This window comes from Xenopus tropicalis, chromosome 1, assembly GCF_000004195.4.
Source record: "Xenopus tropicalis strain Nigerian chromosome 1, UCB_Xtro_10.0, whole genome shotgun sequence".
In the NCBI taxonomy this organism is placed as follows: domain Eukaryota; kingdom Metazoa; phylum Chordata; class Amphibia; order Anura; family Pipidae; genus Xenopus; species Xenopus tropicalis.
The window spans coordinates 9513618-9532522 of record NC_030677.2 but is presented as its reverse complement, the minus strand read 5'-3'; the positions used below and the strand labels follow the sequence as shown (position 1 = coordinate 9532522).

Genomic DNA, 18905 nt, shown 5'->3' with positions numbered 1-18905 from the left:
TACCAATAGAATAGAATAAGAGGATCAGGTAAAAGCTCTTGCTCATCTTATTGGGCCATTGTGTTACTCTATGGATCCCCAGACAAATCTATTATTTTGCTACAAGGACAGGTCTGAGATTCTGTAGTTCTGGATTCAGTTCTCTTGGCCACTTGGGTATAGACGTGGGTCACAGATACTATAGTGAGACAGACACATGTGATCTTTATATAAGTACAAACCCCCAGTCAGTCGGTGCTGTGAGAGGGGAGTGGGTTGGGGCATAGAGACAGTGTGTGGCTAAACTGCAGCTGCTATAAAAGTGCCAGTGTCCCTGTGCCATATTAATGATCTGTATCTGTCACACAGTGCTACATACACACATGCCTTATCCCACTTATCTACTGCTGGGGCTGCTGCTGGGGGGCCCCCTGCTCTTTAGCCACGGTGAGAGGAACCCCCATGTATCCTGTGTATCTTCTACAGATAAACTGCTAAGTAATGATGAACATTTATAATATTTTCTTTTCTTTTCCAATCCTCAGGTTCCTATGGGCAGATTGTGCTGACTCAGTCCCCAGATTATGTCTCTGTGTCACCGGGAGAAACTGTCACCTTCACATGTAAAGCCAGTAGCAATGTTGGCTATGCCATAGCCTGGTACCAACAGAAATCAGGGCAGGCACCAAAGCTGCTGATCTATTTGGCAAACAGGCGACACACAGGGACCCCAGAGCGGATCAGCGGCAGCGGTTCTGGAACTGATTTCACCCTTACAATCAGCAGAATGGAAGCAGAAGATGCAGCAGATTATTACTGTATGCAGTACGGTTATTCCCCTCTCACACAGTGATACAGAGCTGAACAAAAACCTTCCCCTTTTTTATAACTTTCATGTCTTTGTTTTTGCTGAGAACAGACCTGTATAACTGCATCAATGGGAAGAATAGTGATGAGCGAATCTTTCCCACTTCGCTTCGGCGAAAAATTTGTGAAACTTTTTATGCACAACTTTTTTTTCTCAATCCAAATGCATTAAAGCCACTGGGTGTTTTGGGGTTTTTTGTTATTTTTTTGCCAGCAAAATTTTTGTCTCAGCGCATTTTTTTGCTGCAGTTTTGAGAAAAAATGTACTTATGGCAAAATACAGAATTTCGCTGCCAATTCCTGCCTGGCAAAAACATGTGCTTATCCCTTTACCCATTTATACACATACAAATAACTGCCCTGTATCCTGCCTGACCCTCAATAACAGTAAATTGTCAGCCACAAGCCCCCCGACTCCCACTGAAACTGCTGCATTTTCTAAAATTCTGAGTCACAGAAATGAAAAAATAGGATCTTGCCAAAGGCTGAAAGAAATTTAAAAAATGATTGTGAGTTCTTCTTTTGTACCACTCGGTAGTAGTTAAGGGGTTAAACCCCCAGAGGAAACTAGTGGGTTAAAAAACAACTGCTTTAAAAATAGTTTCCCATCAGCCTGACTGGCTTTAAATGAAATCTGTTTCTCTAATAATTCATGTAGCCTTATGGTCACAGCTCTGCTCAGCCAGGTATATTATTGTGAGAAACAATGTACAGGTATGGGATCTGTTATCCAGAATGCTCAGGAACTGGGGTCTTCCAGATAAACTGTCTTTCCGTAGTTTGGATCTCCATGCTTTATGTTTAAAAAAAAACATTTAAACATTAAATAAACCCAATAGGGCTGTTCTGCCCCAATAAGGGGTAATTATATCTTAGTTGGGATCAAGTACAGGTACTGTTTTATTATTACAGAGAAAAGGGAATCATTTAACCATTAAATAAACCCAATAGGGCTGTTCTGCCCCAATAAGGGGTTATTATATCTTAGTTGGGATCAAGTACAGGTACTGTTTTATTATTACAGAGAAAAGGGAATCATTTAACCATTAAATAAACCCAATAGGGCTGTTCTGCCCCCAATAAGGGGTAATTATATCTTAGTTGGGATCAAGTACAGGTACTGTTTTATTATTACAGAGAAAAGGGAATCATTTAACCATGAAATAAACCCAATAGGGCTGTTCTGCCCCCAATAAGGGGTAATTATATCTTAGTTGGGATCAAGTACAGGTACTGTTTTATTATTACAGAGAAAAGGGAATCATTTAACCATTAAATAAACCCAATAGGGCTGTTCTGCCCCCAATAAGGGGTAATTATATCTTAGTTGGGATCAAGTACAGGTACTGTTTTATTATTACAGGGAAAAGGGAATCATTTAACCATTAAATAAACCCAATAGGGCTGTTCTGCCCCAATAAGGGGTAATTATATCTTAGTTGGGATCAAGTACAGGTACTGTTTTATTATTACAGGGAAAAGGGAATCATTTAACCATTAAATAAACCCAATAGGGCTGTTCTGCCCCCAATAAGGGGTAATTATATCTTAGTTGGGATCAAGTACAGGTACTGTTTTATTATTACAGGGAAAAGGGAATCATTTAACCATTAAATAAACCCAATAGGATTGTTCTGCCCCCAATAAGGGGTAATTATATCTTAGTTGGGATCAAGTACAGGTACTGTTTTATTATTACAGAGAAAAGGGAATCATTTTTAAAAAATACAATTATTTTCTTATAATGGAGTCTATGGATAATGGCCTTCTTGTAATTCAGAACTTTCTGGATAATACGTTTCCAGATAAGGGATCCCATACCTGTACTTAAAACTGTTAATAAATTCAAATTGGAATTATGTTTTCTTTAATTAGGCAAAAACTAATTTTGGGGGTTGACATGTCCTATAAATGTATTTAAAAATCTAAACTGTCTCCAGTATATGACTGACAGTTACTTTAACTTTCCATTCAGCACTTCTTTCCCGATGGCAAATGCATAAGATTCGGGGGGATACAAAGCTTTGCCTTAATAACAGTGATCACAAAATGGCACCAGCCTGCTGACTTGTAAATTCCAAGACTAAAGGGGAAAAAAATTGTTTATTTGGTATGAGTAAAGTTTATTTTGTTCAAATAACATGATAGAAAAGGATTTGGAATTTTTTCTTAGGGTGACAGGTCCCCTTTAAGGAAAGTCATTTTATTATATAGATATATAAATAATAAGTTCACAAGCAGCCTCCTCCCCTGCACATTATACTAGGTTATATGATGTACTGTATAACACTCACCCCTGGGAGGGCTAATGTGGCAATGATCCAGCTGTTGCATTATTATGGGATAGAAATGCCCCAGGATGGCAGTATATATCAGGAATATCTTGCTTATATTGCTCATAAGAACCTGCGCTTTCCAATGGCAACAAACAGACAGGGAAGGGGAATTCAGGCGTCAGACTAAATAAAACTATTTCAGATTGTTACTGTTCAGGCTTGTTATGAACTCAGAGGCCAAAAGAGGGTCCTGAGCCCTAATAATCTGACAGCCCCCAGTGTGAGATATCTATTATTCACTGGGGCCGGGGGGCACAAACCTACCGGTTAACCCTTGCTGTACAGATACACCCATTACAGCTTCAAACAAGTACTAAGCTCTAATTACAAATGACTAAGTACCATTTACAAGGATATAATTTACAGTTTGGTCCCATAGAAAAATGACCCAACTGCATATTATATAGATATAATTACACAACCAGCAGAATTGGAGCAGAAGACACTAAACAAAAACCTTTTATAACCAGACTGACATGCCAGTTAAGGTAAATATGGCAAATGATATATGTGGGCATGGACAGGACCAGTGTTACCTGCCCCTAACCCCAATCCCTAGCTCCCCCATATCTTATTTTCCCATTCTCCCATCCCCCCACTATACATTTTGATATAGGTCCCACCACTGATGCAGAGCCACACAGGCAGCCCATTAAAGAGACAGGGACAGAAACAATCCTATAATCATGAGGCTGCCAATCCCATTACAGAACAGCAAGAATTTCAGGGGAAAGAAAGGGAGGGAACCAGATGTAAGGAGTAGGGGAATTATTATAACAATGTTGCAGACACAGGTCTGTTAATCCGTTGCTTCTGTTTCAGTGTTTCAGAGCCACCAGGGGCAGAGAAGGCAAGGGGCAGGCAGGTACTGCTTTCTGTAGCACTTACATTTACAAATAGAAGCTCCCTCTGTTTGTTTAAAATAGCAGCTGCCATTTTAGCTTGGTCTCAGTAGCTTCCGTGCTGCAGCTCTGGCTGCTTGTTGCTCAGATTACACAGAGTTGGGAGGGCGAGAAGGAAAGGGGAGGGGGAGAAGGAAAGGGGAGGGGGAGAAGGAAAGGGGAGGGGGGAGGGAGAGAGGAGGAAACTGAGCAGATTCATGCCCAAGCTCTTAAAAGCAGGAAGTCTGATACTAAAGAACATGTGTACACAAAAGAAGACAAGAAATCATGTGTTTCTTTTGATAGAGGATAAAGCTTACTTAGTTTTTACCTTTCCTTCTCTTTTTTTTAAACTTTGTTTTTATTTTGGATCATCCTACATATCAATTACAATATTTGCTATGGTTTTTTGTCTTACATTTGTGTCTTATAAGTAGTAAGTGTTAATAAACAATAACTGGTTTAACATTTGTAGTAAAGTTTGAACTTTAACTTTCAGCTCATACCTGGTTTTTCCTGGGCCTTGTGGGAATCGATTCTCACTGATGATACCTTGCCAACATTCTATTTATTTGTTGACTCCTGGGGGATCCGTAGTTTTGTTGGTCAAATTCCTGGTTTTGTATGTTTTGGAGGTATTAGGATGCTTCAACTACAAGTGGGTGTTCTTTGAGTGTTTCCATATCACACCATGTGGTTTGTCTGAATGTGTTAACTATAAGGTGTCTGATTGTTTGGGGGTAGGGAGGAAATGTAAATGAGCCATGTATTGAAGAATTTTGCGGCATTTTGTTCTTTTCTGGTTGTTGCTTCCAACCAATCCATGTAAAAAATGTCCTTCTCTTTTAATAATTTATAGATATTCAGACCTGTCTTTCTGCCCCCTAAGAGCTTCTAAATACCAATAGAATAGAATAAGAGGATCAGGTAAAAGCTCTTGCTCATCTTATTGGGGCATTGTGTTACTCTATGGATAACCAGACAAATCTATTATTTTGCTACAAGGACAGGTCTGAGATTCTGTAGTTCTGGATTCAGTTCTCTTGGCCGCTAGGTATAGACGTGGGTCACAGATACTATAGTGAGACAGACACATGTGATCTTTATATAAGTACAAACCCCCAGTCAGTCGGTGCTGTGAGAGGGGAGTGGGTTGGGGTTTTGCATAGAGACAGTGTGTGGCTAAACTGCAGCTGCTATAAAAGTGCCAGTGTCCCTGTGCCATATTAATGATCTGTATCTGTCACACAGTGCTACATACACACATGCCTTATCCCACTTATCTACTGCTGGGGCTGCTGCTGGGGGGCCCCCTGCTCTTTAGCCACGGTGAGAGATTGTTCCTTCCTATTATTTACCAAATCAGTATAAGAATAAGTATTCTTACTGACAATTGTAATTTCTTTCCCTCAGGTTCCTATGGGCAGATTGTGCTGACTCAGTCCCCAGATTATGTCTCTGTGTCACCGGGAGAAACTGCCAACATTAATTGTAAATCCAGCAGGAGTCTTACTGAGAGCTGGGGAACCAACAGTTTAGCCTGGTACCAACAGAAATCAGGGCAGGCACCAAAGCTGCTGATCTATGAGGCAAGTACCCGACACACAGGGACCCCAGAGCGGATCAGCGGCAGCGGTTCTGGAACTGATTTCACCCTTACAATCAGCAGAATGGAAGCAGAAGATGCAGGAGATTATTACTGTATGCAGGGTTATGATACCCCTCTCACACAGTGATACAGAGCTGAACAAAAACCTTCCTCTTTCATAACTGTCTTTGTTGTGGTCGAGAAAAATCTCTAAAATGTTCTTAATGATGAGAAAGTAAAAGTGGAAAAATAATGGGCCACATATTCTAGTTATGACTTTACTGGATTTATAGATCATGTTTTAAACCTGAAAAAACAAATAATGTTTATGTATGTGTATGTGAGCCCACTCATTACCGTTGCATGGTCGCTCCCTCAGTTGCCCAGGAAGCTGCAATGATAGAAACCCAAACTAGGTACAGGCAGGTATATGTGTCTGGCACCCCCCTGTTGGGCCCTAGGCACGTGCCCTTCTGCCTCCCCTAGTTCCGGCCCTGTGTATGCAGGAGTACAAGCAGTAGGGTAGGAAATACACTAGGGACTGCTGTGTGGCTTTATATTTATCATTCTGTTATCATTGCCTCCAAAATATTTAATTATCTTTATTTACAATCATGTATGACCCTTACTAATAAAACCTAAGCCACAAACGCAATCTAACTCTACTTTATATTATTTATGTAACCCAACCAAGTCTGCTGGGGGGCTCTGCTTGTACAATGGGGACCCTCTCTAGAGACAAACCCCCTCCTTATCACTGAGGCCTTTATGCTGGTTTGCCAGGTGCCTACCCATGTACCACTAGGGTACTAACCCACACCTGTTGTGGGAGCTTTGGGCTCCTTATCTACCCTAGCTGGCATTAAGTGGGTGCTGACCCACTCGTATAATACAAGCTGGATAATCCTAGCTAATAACCAAGAGAGGATTCTTTAGGGGTTCTTACCCCATATGCAGGTTAAAAAGTTGAATCTCTCATATTAGCTGCCTGTAGCAGTGATGAGCGAATCTATCCCATTTAGCTTCACAGTAAAATTTGTGAAGCAACCAGAAAATTCGCAAAATGGTGAAAAATCCACGAAATGTGTATGCAGCGTGATTTTTTTGTCCCCATTTTTGACGCAACCACTACTTTTTCCGCTGCAAATTTTCATGGAAGTTTGGTGAAACAATTCGCCAATGGCAAAATACGGAAATTTGCTGCGAATCCATGCCTGCCGAAAAAATTCGCCCATCACTATCCTGTAGCAGTTCCCTGTAGATCCCAGAAGGAGGTGCCACTCCTCTTCCCTCTAATACTTTGGGAGATACCATTCTTTCTCCAGAGACAGGGGATGTCTGCCCTTTAAATTATCTACAGAAATGTTTCTTTGATACATGAACTAATGGTACAGTGACACCTAAAATATCAAATGAATAGAACGTGGGTTTTACTCTCTAAACTCACGTTTTGATAAATCTGCCCCTATATGTATGTATAACTTTATATAGCACTACTAGGTTGTACAATTTTACAATATAAACACAGGGAGGACAACATTATAATAAATAATATATATTTATTATTTAAGTATTACTATTATTTGCCATTTATTGGATTTTTATGCCATTGTTCACCTTCATCGTCATAATTATTTTGGCCTCAACAATAATAATGCTATTTAAGCTTGTCTTCCCAATTGGTGGGAGTCATGGAAACTCAGTGGTATGGCCAGGCTTGCCAACAGAAAACCTTTCCTACACCTACCATAATACCATAATAGCCCATACATAAGGGGGTGAAATACTGTATATATTCGGTATATACTTAAGCGTAATATCTCTTTTGGTCAGTAGGTGGCAACAACCCCTAAAATGGACCTCGGTTAAGACTCTACTAGAACAGTTAGATGATAAGTTGAGGTCCAAAAATAAAAGAAAAAATCTCTGTAACCTAATTAACATCTATTAATTAACATTTAAGAAGCCTTTACAACCCACCATTTATATTCAGAGAATGTCTTATTTCCATGGGATTAAAGGGATCCTGTCTTGATTTTTATGGGGAACATTTTATTTCTAAATTACACTGTTACACAGCAAATAATTCACTCAACCAGTTTAAATGTTATTGTTGAACCAACAAATGTATTTGTAGCTGTAATATTGGTGTGTAGGCACCATCTCAGTGCATTGTGCCTGAGTCTGAGCTTTCAGCCAGCGCTACACATTAGAACTGCTTTCAGCTAACCTATTGTTTCTCCTACTCCCATGTAACTGGAGGAGTCCCAAGCCGGACTTGGATTTCTTACTATTGAGTGCTATTCTGATACCTACTGGGAGCTGCTATCTTGCTCCCTTCCCATTGTTCTGCTGATCGGCTGCTGGGGGTGAGGGGGGGGGATATCACTCCAACTTGCAGCGCAGCGGTAAAGTGTGAGTGAAGTTTATTAGAGCACAGGTCACATGGCTGTGGCACCCTGGGAAATGAAGAATATGGCTAGCCCCATGGGAAAAACAGATTACAATGCAGGATTCTGCTGGAGAAGCTCTATTAACTGATGGGTTTTGTAACAAACATGTTTTCCCATGAGCGTATTCCTTCAAGTTTATATAATACTTTCAGGTTTATGATAGTTTCCCTTTTACACTTTTAATTACATTTCCTCATTTAGGAGGTTCTTATGATAACAGTCACTGAGCCACTAGGGGGAAAACCCCAACATCTCACAGATGCCATAGAGCAATAATAGATTAAAGAAAAAAGTCATTTTCCCAGTCAGTCGGTGCTGTGAGAGGGGAGTGGGTTGGGGTTTTGCATAGAGACAGTGTGTGGCTAAACTGCAGCTGCTATAAAAGTGCCAGTGTCCCTGTGCCATATTAATGATCTGTATCTGTCACACAGTGCTACATACACACATGCCTTATCCCACTTATCTACTGCTGGGGCTGCTGCTGGGGGGCCCCCTGCTCTTTAGCCACGGTGAGAGGAACCCCCATGTATCCTGTGTATCTTCTACACATAAACTGCTAAGTAATGATGAACATTTATAATATTCTCATCTCTTTCCCAATCCTCAGGTTCCTATGGGCAGATTGTGCTGACTCAGTCCCCAGATTATGTCTCTGTGTCACCGGGAGAAACTGTCACCTTCACATGTAAAGCCAGTCTCTATGTTACATTGTTTGGTACCAGCTATTTAGCCTGGTACCAACAGAAATCAGGGCAGGCACCAAAGCTGCTGATCTATAGGGCAAGTACCCGACACACAGGGACCCCAGAGCGGATCAGCGGCAGCGGTTCTGGAACTGATTTCACCCTTACAATCAGCAGAATGGAAGCAGAAGATGCAGGAGATTATTACTGCCAGCAGTATCAGAGAGACCCACTCACACAGTGATACAGAGCTGAACAAAAACCTTCCTGTTTCATAACTTTCATGTCTTTGTTTTTGCTGAGAACAGACCTGTATAACTGCATCAATGGGGAGAATAGTGATGAGCGAATCTTTCCCACTTTGCTTTGGCGAAAAATTTGTGAAACTTTTTATGCCCAACTTTTTTCCTTAATCGAAATGCATTAAAGTCACTGGGTGTTTTGGGGTTCTTTTATTGTTTTTTTGCCTGCAAATTTCTGTCTCAGCACATTTTTTTTGCTGCAGTTTTGAGAAAACGTGTGCTTATCGCAAAATACAGTATTTCGCTGCCAATCCCTGCCTGGCAAAAAAATTAGCTTATCCCTTTTCCCATTTACACACATACAAATAACTGCCCTGTATCCTGCCTGACCCTCAATAACAGTAAATTGTCAGCCACAAGCCCCCCGACTCCCACTGAAACTGCTGCATTTTCTAAAATTCTGAGTCACAGAAATTAAAAAAATATGATCTTGCCAAAGGCTGAAAGAGATTTAAAAAATGATTGTGAGTAGTTCTTATTTTGTACCACTCGGTAGTAGTTATGGGGTTAAACCCCCAGAGGAAACTCATGGGTTAAAAAAATGAAGATTGGGTGTGTGAAAAAGTGTCACAACTGCTATGGAAATAGTTTCCCATAAGTCTGACTGGCTTTAAATGGAATCTGTTTCTCTAATAATTCATGTAGCCTTATGGTCAAAGCACTGCTCAGCCAGGTATATTATTGTGAGAAACAATGTACAGGTATGGGATCTGTTATCCAGAATGCTCAGAACCTGGGGTCTTCCAGATAAACGGTCTTTCCGTAGTTTGGCTCTCCATGCTTTAAGTTTTAAAAAAACCATTTAAACATTAAATAAACCCAATAGGATTGTTCTGCCCCCAATAAGGGGTAATTATATCTTAGTTGGGATCAAGTACAGGTACTGTTTTATTATTACAGAGAAAAGGGAATCATTTAACCATGAAATAAACCCAATAGGGCTGTTCTGCCCCAATAAGGGGTAATTATATCTTAGTTGGGATCAAGTACAGGTACTGTTTTATTATTACAGAGAAAAGGGAATCATTTAACCATTAAATAAACCCAATAGGGCTGTTCTGCCCCCAATAAGGGGTAATTATATCTTAGTTGGGATCAAGTACAGGTACTGTTTTATTATTACAGAGAAAAGGGAATCATTTAACCATTAAATAAACCCAATAGGGCTGTTCTGCCCCCAATAAGGGGTAATTATATCTTAGTTGGGATCAAGTACAGGTACTGTTTTATTATTACAGAGAAAAGGGAATCATTTAACCATTAAATAAACCCAATAGGGCTGTTCTGCCCCAATAAGGGGTAATTATATCTTAGTTGGGATCAAGTACAGGTACTGTTTTATTATTATAGAGAAAAGGGAATCATTTAACCATTAAATAAACCCAATAGGGCTGTTCTGCCCCCAATAAGGGGTAATTATATCTTAGTTGGGATCAAGTACAGGTACTGTTTTATTATTACAGAGAAAAGGGAATCATTTTTAAAAAATACAATTATTTTCTTATAATGGAGTCTATGGATAATGGCCTTCTTGTAATTCAGAACTTTCTGGATAATATGTGTAACCCTATTTTGGCTACGGTTGTACTTTTAACACGCAATCACCTGCGTGTGGTGCTACAGGAGCCCTGAGCCCCCGCTTATTTGTGGGGGACAGGTTTGATATAAATGGCGTGCCTCCACCCAGGGTAGGTATAGGTAGAACTATATGTCTCCTCCCTGGGAAAACTCTATGAGGTCCTCCTTGGACCCGGACTCCCAGCAACTCCCGGTACCTTGCCCCTCCCTTGGGGTAGCTGCTTACCAGGCAGTTGAGGATCCTCAGTATATGAACCACCAAGACACTGGTTAAAATGGTGAACCAGATGAACTTGTTTATTGATGCAGGCAGAACACTTCAGAGGATGTCACACAGACGGCTCAAGTCACACACTCTCTCTTTGGGCTACCCCCGGTACTCCCGCCGGATGCTTCCACCTAGGAACTCACCCCGGTCCACGCGTAGGGCCCCTTCACTGGGAACACTCCCAGGTGCTGACTTGGCTCCTCTTACTACACACTACAGGCCCTTAACTCCAGCCATGAGTGCTGGGGGGTCTTAACCCCTCTCTCTCCTGTCGGGGCTATCACTGCCCGTTCTCTCTAGCCTGCCTGTCACTCCTAGAGTGACCTGTTACAGTACCTCCTGTACTAGAACACAAGCCTGTTATACGCTTCTTTACAAGAAGCAGTCCCAGGACGAAGACCTGCTGAAACTGGGAGTCATTCCCTTTTATACTTTTAGCACAGCGACATCTAGTGGTTACTGTTAACTTGCAGGGAAACTCCCTTTTCACACATAAACACCTAGGACCACCTTTAGGTGTCCAAATCTCATAAGGCCACCCTCATGGTGCCTGTCTAAAGGGGAACTAATCCTGGAGGGGCCCAATTCTTTGGGGTCCCTACATTCTCCCCCGGCTGAAACTGTCACCTCCTGGCTGACATCTCATACACACTCAAATACTTTACACAGTACTTTTACATCATGCTTCAACAGCCTCTCCTGAGGTCTGTCAAGGATACAATGGGTTGCCTGGAAAAAATGTTAAACACAATAAACATTTCCCTTCCACCCCTTCAATCTTTGTGTAAGTCCCACACAAGAAAAATTTAAAAGGACACTTGTTGCCCTTAAGCAAATTTAAAACTTATTGAACTGGAAAATCAAAGTCTCCACCTCTCCTTGAGGGAGTCCATGTCCCAAGGTAATTGGTACCCTGGAATACCTCCAACCAACGGGTTGGGCACTCTGGTCAGTCCACACTCCGACTGACGAACCCTCCTGGGTCTCCTTGCGGCCGGGCATCCTCCTCTGGCCAACACAGGATCTCCCTGCTCTCTGATGCAGCCGTCATCTTTGCTGGCAAAAGCTACCAGTAACTGTGCACACGCTTTCTCTCGCGCTGACTCACTCTGCTCCAAAATGGCTACCGCAACGTCACTCCTTTGGTCACGCCCAGGCCTCTTGGCGCACTTTCTTGCTGATCCAGTCGGTCGCTCCACGCAATTGGGCGGCACCGATACAAACGCTGGTTACACCCCTCTCTCTCACGCTTCCTCGCGTGTGCCTTCTCAGTCCCTTTGGCGCCAACAGCCCTGCAACCCGATTGGCTAGGAGCCTTTCCTCACTCCTCTCGCGCCAAAATCCCTCTTGGATATGGATCAGGGTGGCCCAAACTTTAACACGGACGGAAGGAAGGGTGTAGCACTCACACAAGGCCTCAGTTCCCTTAGGGCCCTTTCTGCTTAATGATTCCTGCTCTCCTCTCAGCAGTGCCTCCAAATGTAACCCTATTTTGGCTACGGTTGTACTTTTAACACGCAATCACCTGCGTGTGGCGCTACAGGAGCCCTGAGCCCCCGCTTATTTGTGGGGGACAGGTTTGATATAAATGGCGTGCCTCCACCCAGGGTAGGTATAGGTAGAACTATATGTCTCCTCCCTGGGAAAACTCTATGAGGTCCTCCTTGGACCCGGACTCCCAGCAACTCCCGGTACCTTGCCCCTCCCTTGGGGTAGCTGCTTACCAGGCAGTTGAGGATCCTCAGTATATGAACCACCAAGACACTGGTTAAAATGGTGAACCAGATGAACTTGTTTATTGATGCAGGCAGAACACTTCAGAGGATGTCACACAGACGGCTCAAGTCACACACTCTCTTTGGGCTACCCCCGGTACTCCCGCCGGATGATCCCACCTAGGAACTCACCCCGGTCCACGCGTAGGGCCCCTTCACTGGGAACACTCCCAGGTGCTGACTTGGCTCCTCTTACTACACACTACAGGCCCTTAACTCCAGCCATGAGTGCTGGGGGGTCTTAACCCCTCTCTCTCCTGTCGGGGCTATCACTGCCCGTTCTCTCTAGCCTGCCTGTCACTCCTAGAGTGACCTGTTACAGTACCTCCTGTACTAGAACACAAGCCTGTTATACGCTTCTTTACAAGAAGCAGTCCCAGGACGAAGACCTGCTGAAACTGGGAGTCATTCCCTTTTATACTTTTAGCACAGCGACATCTAGTGGTTACTGTTAACTTGCAGGGAAACTCCCTTTTCACACATAAACACCTAGGACCACCTTTAGGTGTCCAAATCTCATAAGGCCACCCTCATGGTGCCTGTCTAAAGGGGAACTAATCCTGGAGGGGCCCAATTCTTTGGGGTCCCTACATATGTTTCCAGATAAGGGATCCCATACCTGTACTTAAAACTGTTAATAAATTCAAATTGGAATTATGTTTTCTTTAATTAGGCAAAAACTAATTTTGGGGGTTGACATGTCCTATAAATGTATTTAAAAATCTAAACTGTCTCCAGTATATGACTGACAGTTACTTTAACTTTCCATTCAGCACTTCTTTCCCGATGGCAAATGCATAAGATTCGGGGGGATACAAAGCTTTGCCTTAATAACAGTGATCACAAAATGGCACCGGCCTGCTGACTTGTAAATTCCAAGACTAAAGGGGAAAAAAATTGTTTATTTGGTATGGGTAAAGTTTATTTTGTTCAAATAACATGATAGAAAAGGATTTGGAATTTTTTCTTAGGGTGACAGGTCCCCTTTAAGGAAAGTCATTTTATTATATAGATATATAAATAATAAGTTCACAAGCAGCCTCCTCCCCTGCACATTATACTAGGTTATATGATGTACTGTATAACACTCACCCCTGGGAGGGCTAATGTGGCAATGATCCAACTGTTGAATTATTATGGGATAGAAATGCCCCAGGATGGCAGTATATATCAGGAATATCTTGCTTATATTGTTCATATTGCTTTCCAATGGCAACAAACAGACAGGGAAGGGGAATTCAGGCACCAGACTAAATAAAACTATTTCAGATTGTTACTGTTCAGGCTTGTTATGAACTCGGAGGCCAAAAGAGGGTCCTGAGCCCTAATAATCTGACAGCCCCCAGTGTGAGATATCTATTATTCACTGGGGCCCGGGGGGCACAAATCTACCGGTTAACCCTTGCTATACAGATACACCCATTACAGCTTCAAACAAGCACTAAGCTCTAATTACAAACGACTAAGTACCATTTACAAGGATATAATTTACAGTTTGGTCCCATAGAAAAATGACCCAACTGCATATTATATAGATATAATTACACAACCAGCAGAATTGGAGCAGAAGACACTAAACAACAACCTTTTATAACCAGACTGACAAGCCAGTTAAGGTAAATATGGCAAATGATATATGTGGGCATGGACAGGACCAGTGTTGCCTTCCCCTAACCCCAATCCCTAGCTCCCCCATATCTTATTTTCCCATTCTCCCATCCCCCCACTATACATTTTGATATAGGTCCCACCACTGATACAGAGCCACACAGGCAGCCCATTAAAGAGACAGGGACAGAAACAATCCTATAATCATGAGGCTGCCAATCCCATTACAGAACAGCAAGAATTTCAGGGGAGGGAAAGGGAGGGAACCAGATGTAAGGAATAGGGGAAGGGGAGACAGGGGCAGCACTGGAGGCAGGAGAGGGGGGTATTGAGAACAGGTACTATACGGAATCAGCATTTATTCTATTACCTTCAGTCTCAATGTGCACATTGTCATCTTTATTTAAAGAGGAAGAAGAGCTCAAGCAGAATCTCACAGCTGCTCTGTGCTACACTGTACATGGGTCTGTACAGGGTCTGCTCCCCCTATAGTTACACCACTGGGCATTTTGATGTTGTTCATATAAACAGTATGTGGCTTACCCTCCAGGGTAATGAGGATGGGATTCCAGTCCCCTGCAAAATATATAATATTGTTAATAAAAGAATATATACAGTACATTCTGAGTAAATGTAGATATACATCCGTTACTATTGTCCCGGTCTTTTGTAAATATAATTGCTATTGAAATTAGCCTCAGTCTGTCCCTTTACATTCTCCTGGTTGTGACTTTTATAACAATGTTGCAGAGACAGGTCTGTTAATCCATTGCTTCTGTTTCAGTGTTTCAGAGCCACCAGGGGCAGAGAAGGCAAGGGGCAGGCAGGTACTGCTTTCTGTAGCACTTACATTTACAAATAGAAGCTCCCTCTGTTTGTTTAAGATAGCAGCTGCCATTTTAGCTCGGTCTCAGTAGCTTCGGTGCTGCAGCTCTGGCTGCTTGTAGCTCAGATTAAACAGAGCTGAGAGGGGGAGAAGGAAAGGGGAGGAGGGAGGGAGAGAGGAGGAAAATGAGGAGACTCTCATGCCCAAGCTCTTAAGAGCAGGAAGTCTGATACTAAAGAACACGTGTACACAAAAGAAGACAAGAAATCCTGTGTTTCTTTTGATAGAGGATAAAGCTTACTTAGTTTTTACCTTTCCTTCTCTTTGTTTTAAACTTTGTTTTTATTTTGGATCATCCTACATATTTGCTATGGTTTTTTGTCTTACATTTGCGTCTTATAAGTAGTAAGTGTTAATAAACAATAACTGGTTTAACATTTGTAGTAAAGTTTGAACTTTAACTTTCAGCTCATACCTTGTTTTTCCTGGGCCTTGTGGGAATCGATTCTCACTGATGATACCTTGCCAACATTCTATTTATTTGTTGACTCCTGGGGGATCCGTAGTTTTGTTGGTCAAATTCCTGGTTTTGTATGTTTTGGAGGTATTAGGGTGCTTCAACTACAAGTGGGTGTTCTTTGAGTGTTTCCATATCACACCATGTGGTTTGTCTGAATGTGTTAACTATAAGGTGTCTGATTGTTTGGGGGTAGGGAGGATGTGTAAATGAGCCATGTATTGAAGAATTTTGCGGCATTTTGTTCTTTTCTGGTTGTTGCTTCCAACCAATCCATGTAAAAAATGTCCTTCTCTTTTAATAATTTATAGATATTCAGACCTGTCTTTCTGCCCCCTAAGAGCTTCTAAATACCAATAGAATAGAATAAGAGAATCAGGTAAAAGCTCTTGCTCATCTTATTGGGGCATTGTGTTACTCTATGGATACCCAGACAAATCTATTATTTTGCTACAAGGACAGGTCTGAGATTCTGTAGTTCTGGATTCAGTTCTCTTGGCCACTTGGGTATAGACGTGGGTCACAGATACTATAGTGAGACAGACACATGTGATCTTTATATAAGTACAAACCCCCAGTCAGTCGGTGCTGTGAGAGGGGAGTGGGTTGGGGCATAGAGACAGTGTGTGGCTAAACTGCAGCTGCTATAAAAGTGCCAGTGTCCCTGTGCCATATTAATGATCTGTATCTGTCACACAGTGCTACATACACACATGCCTTATCCCACTTATCTACTGCTGGGGCTGCTGCTGGGGGGCCCCCTGCTCTTTAGCCACGGTGAGAGATTGTTCCTTACAATTATTTTTAAAATCAGTATATACTTATTATTACTGACAATTGTAATTTCTTTCCCTCAGGTTCCTATGGGCAGATTGTGCTGACTCAGTCCCCAGATTATGTCTCTGTGTCACCGGGAGAAACTGTCAACTTTAATTGTAAATCCAGCAGGAGTCTTACTGAGAGCTGGGGAACCGACAGTTTAGCCTGGTACCAACTGAAATCAGGGCAGGCACCAAAGCTGCTGTTATATGAGGCAAGTACCCGACACACAGGGACCCCAGAGCGGATCAGCGGCAGCGGTTCTGGAACTGATTTCACCCTTACAATCAGCAGAATGGAAGCAGAAGATGCAGGAGATTATTACTGCCAGCAGGGTTATGATACCCCACTCACACAGTGATACAGAGCTGAACAAAAACCTTCCTCTTTCATAACTGTCTTTGTTGTGGTCGAGAAAAATCTCTAAAATGTTCTTAATGATGAGAAAGTAAAAGTGGAAAAATAATGGGCCACATATTCTAGTTATGACTGGATTTATAGATCATGTTTTAAACCTGAAAAAACAAAGAACGTTTATGTATGTGTATGTGACCCCACTCATTACCGTTGCATGGTCGCTCCCTCAGTTGCCCAGGAAGCTGCAATGATAGAAACCCAAACTAGGTACAGGCAGGTATATGTGTCTGGCACCCCCCTGTTGGGCCCTAGGCACGTGCCCTTCTGCCTCCCCTAGTTCCGGCCCTGTGTATGCAGGAGTACAAGCAGTAGGGTAGGAAATACACTAGGGACTGCTGTGTGGCTTTATATTTAACATTCTGTTATCATTGCCTCCAAAATATTTAATTATCTTTATTTACAATCATGCATGACCTCTACTAATAAAATGGAAGCCACAAACACCACCTAACTCTACTTTATATTATTTACGTAACCCAACCAAGTCTGCTGGGGGGCTCTGCTTGTACAATGGGGACCCTCTCTAGATACAAACCCCCTCCTTATCACCAAGGCCTCTATGCTGGTTTGCCAGGTGCCTACCCATGTACCACTAGGGTACTAACCCACACCTGTTGTGGGAGCTTTGGGCTCCTTATCTACCCTAGCTGGCATTAAGTGGGTGCTGACCCACTCATATAATACAAGCTGGATAATCGTAGCTAATAACCAAGAGAGGATTCTTTAGGGGTTCGTACCCCATATGCGGGTTAAAAAGTTGAATCTCTCATATTAGCTGCCTGTAGTAGTGATGAGGGAATCTATCCTGTTTAGCTTCACAGTAAAATTTGTGAAGCAACCAGAAAATTTGCAAAATGGTGAAAAATCCACGAAACATGTACGCTGCGTGACTTTTTGTCCCCCGCGTTTTTTGTTTGTTGCCGGTGCCTTTTTGTGGATGTGACGCACGCATTTTGATGCGAACATTCCCAATTTGATGCAACCACTACTTTTTCCACTGCAAATTTTCATGGAAGTTTCGTGAAACAATTAGCCAATGGCAAAATACGGAAATTCGCTGTGAATCCATGCCTGACGAAAAAATTCGCTCATCACTATCCTGTAGCAGTTCCCTGTAGATCCCAGAAGGAGGTGCCACTCCTCTTCCTTCCCTCTAATACTTTGGGAGATACCATTCTTTCTCCAGAAACAGGGGATGTCTGCCCTTTAAATTATCTACAGAAATGTTTTTTTTGATACATGAACTAATGGTACAGTGGCACCTAAAATATCAAATGAATAGAACGTGGGGGAGTTTTTATGTATTACTCTCTAAACTCACGTTTTGATAAATCTGCCCCTATATGTATGTATAACTTTATATAGCACTACTAGGTTGTACAATTTTACAATATAAACACAGGGAGGACAACATTACAATAAATAATATATATTTATTATTTAAGTATTACTATTATTTGCCATTTATTGGATTTTTATGCCATTGTTCACCTTCACCCTCATAATTATTTTGGGCTCAACAATAATAATGCTATTTAAGCTTGTCGTCCCAATTGGTGGGAGTCATGGAAACTCAGTGGTATGGCCAGGCTTGCCAAGAGAAAACCTTTCTTACACCTACCATACTACCATAATAGCCCATACATAAGGGGGTGAAATACTGTATACATTCAGTATATACTTAAGCGTAATATCTCTTTTGGTCAGTAGTTGGCAACAACCCCTAAAATGGACCTTGGTTAAGACTCCACTAGAGCAGTTAGATGATAAGTAGAGCTCCAAAAATACAAAGGGTGGAAAGAAAAAATCTCTGTAACCTAATTAACATCTATTAATTAACATTTAAGAAGCCTTTACAACCCACCATTTATATTCAGAGAATGTCTTATTTCCATGGGATTAAAGGGATCCTGTCATGATTTTTATGGGGCACTTTTGATTTCTAAATGACACTGTTACACAGCAAATAATTCCCTCTGCCATTTAACCTTTTATTCTTGAACCAACA

The 18905-nt window shown here is 41.9% G+C and overlaps 1 gene segment (V, D, J or C); it reads left to right on the top strand.

Annotated features, from left to right (window-relative positions):
* The first annotated feature begins 250 nt into the window (after positions 1 to 250).
* On the top strand, positions 251 to 832 carry LOC116408411. The segment is given in 2 exon segments: positions 251 to 426; positions 525 to 832. Coding segments are annotated over 2 exon segments (408 nt in total).
* The last annotated feature ends 18073 nt before the right edge of the window (positions 833 to 18905 follow it).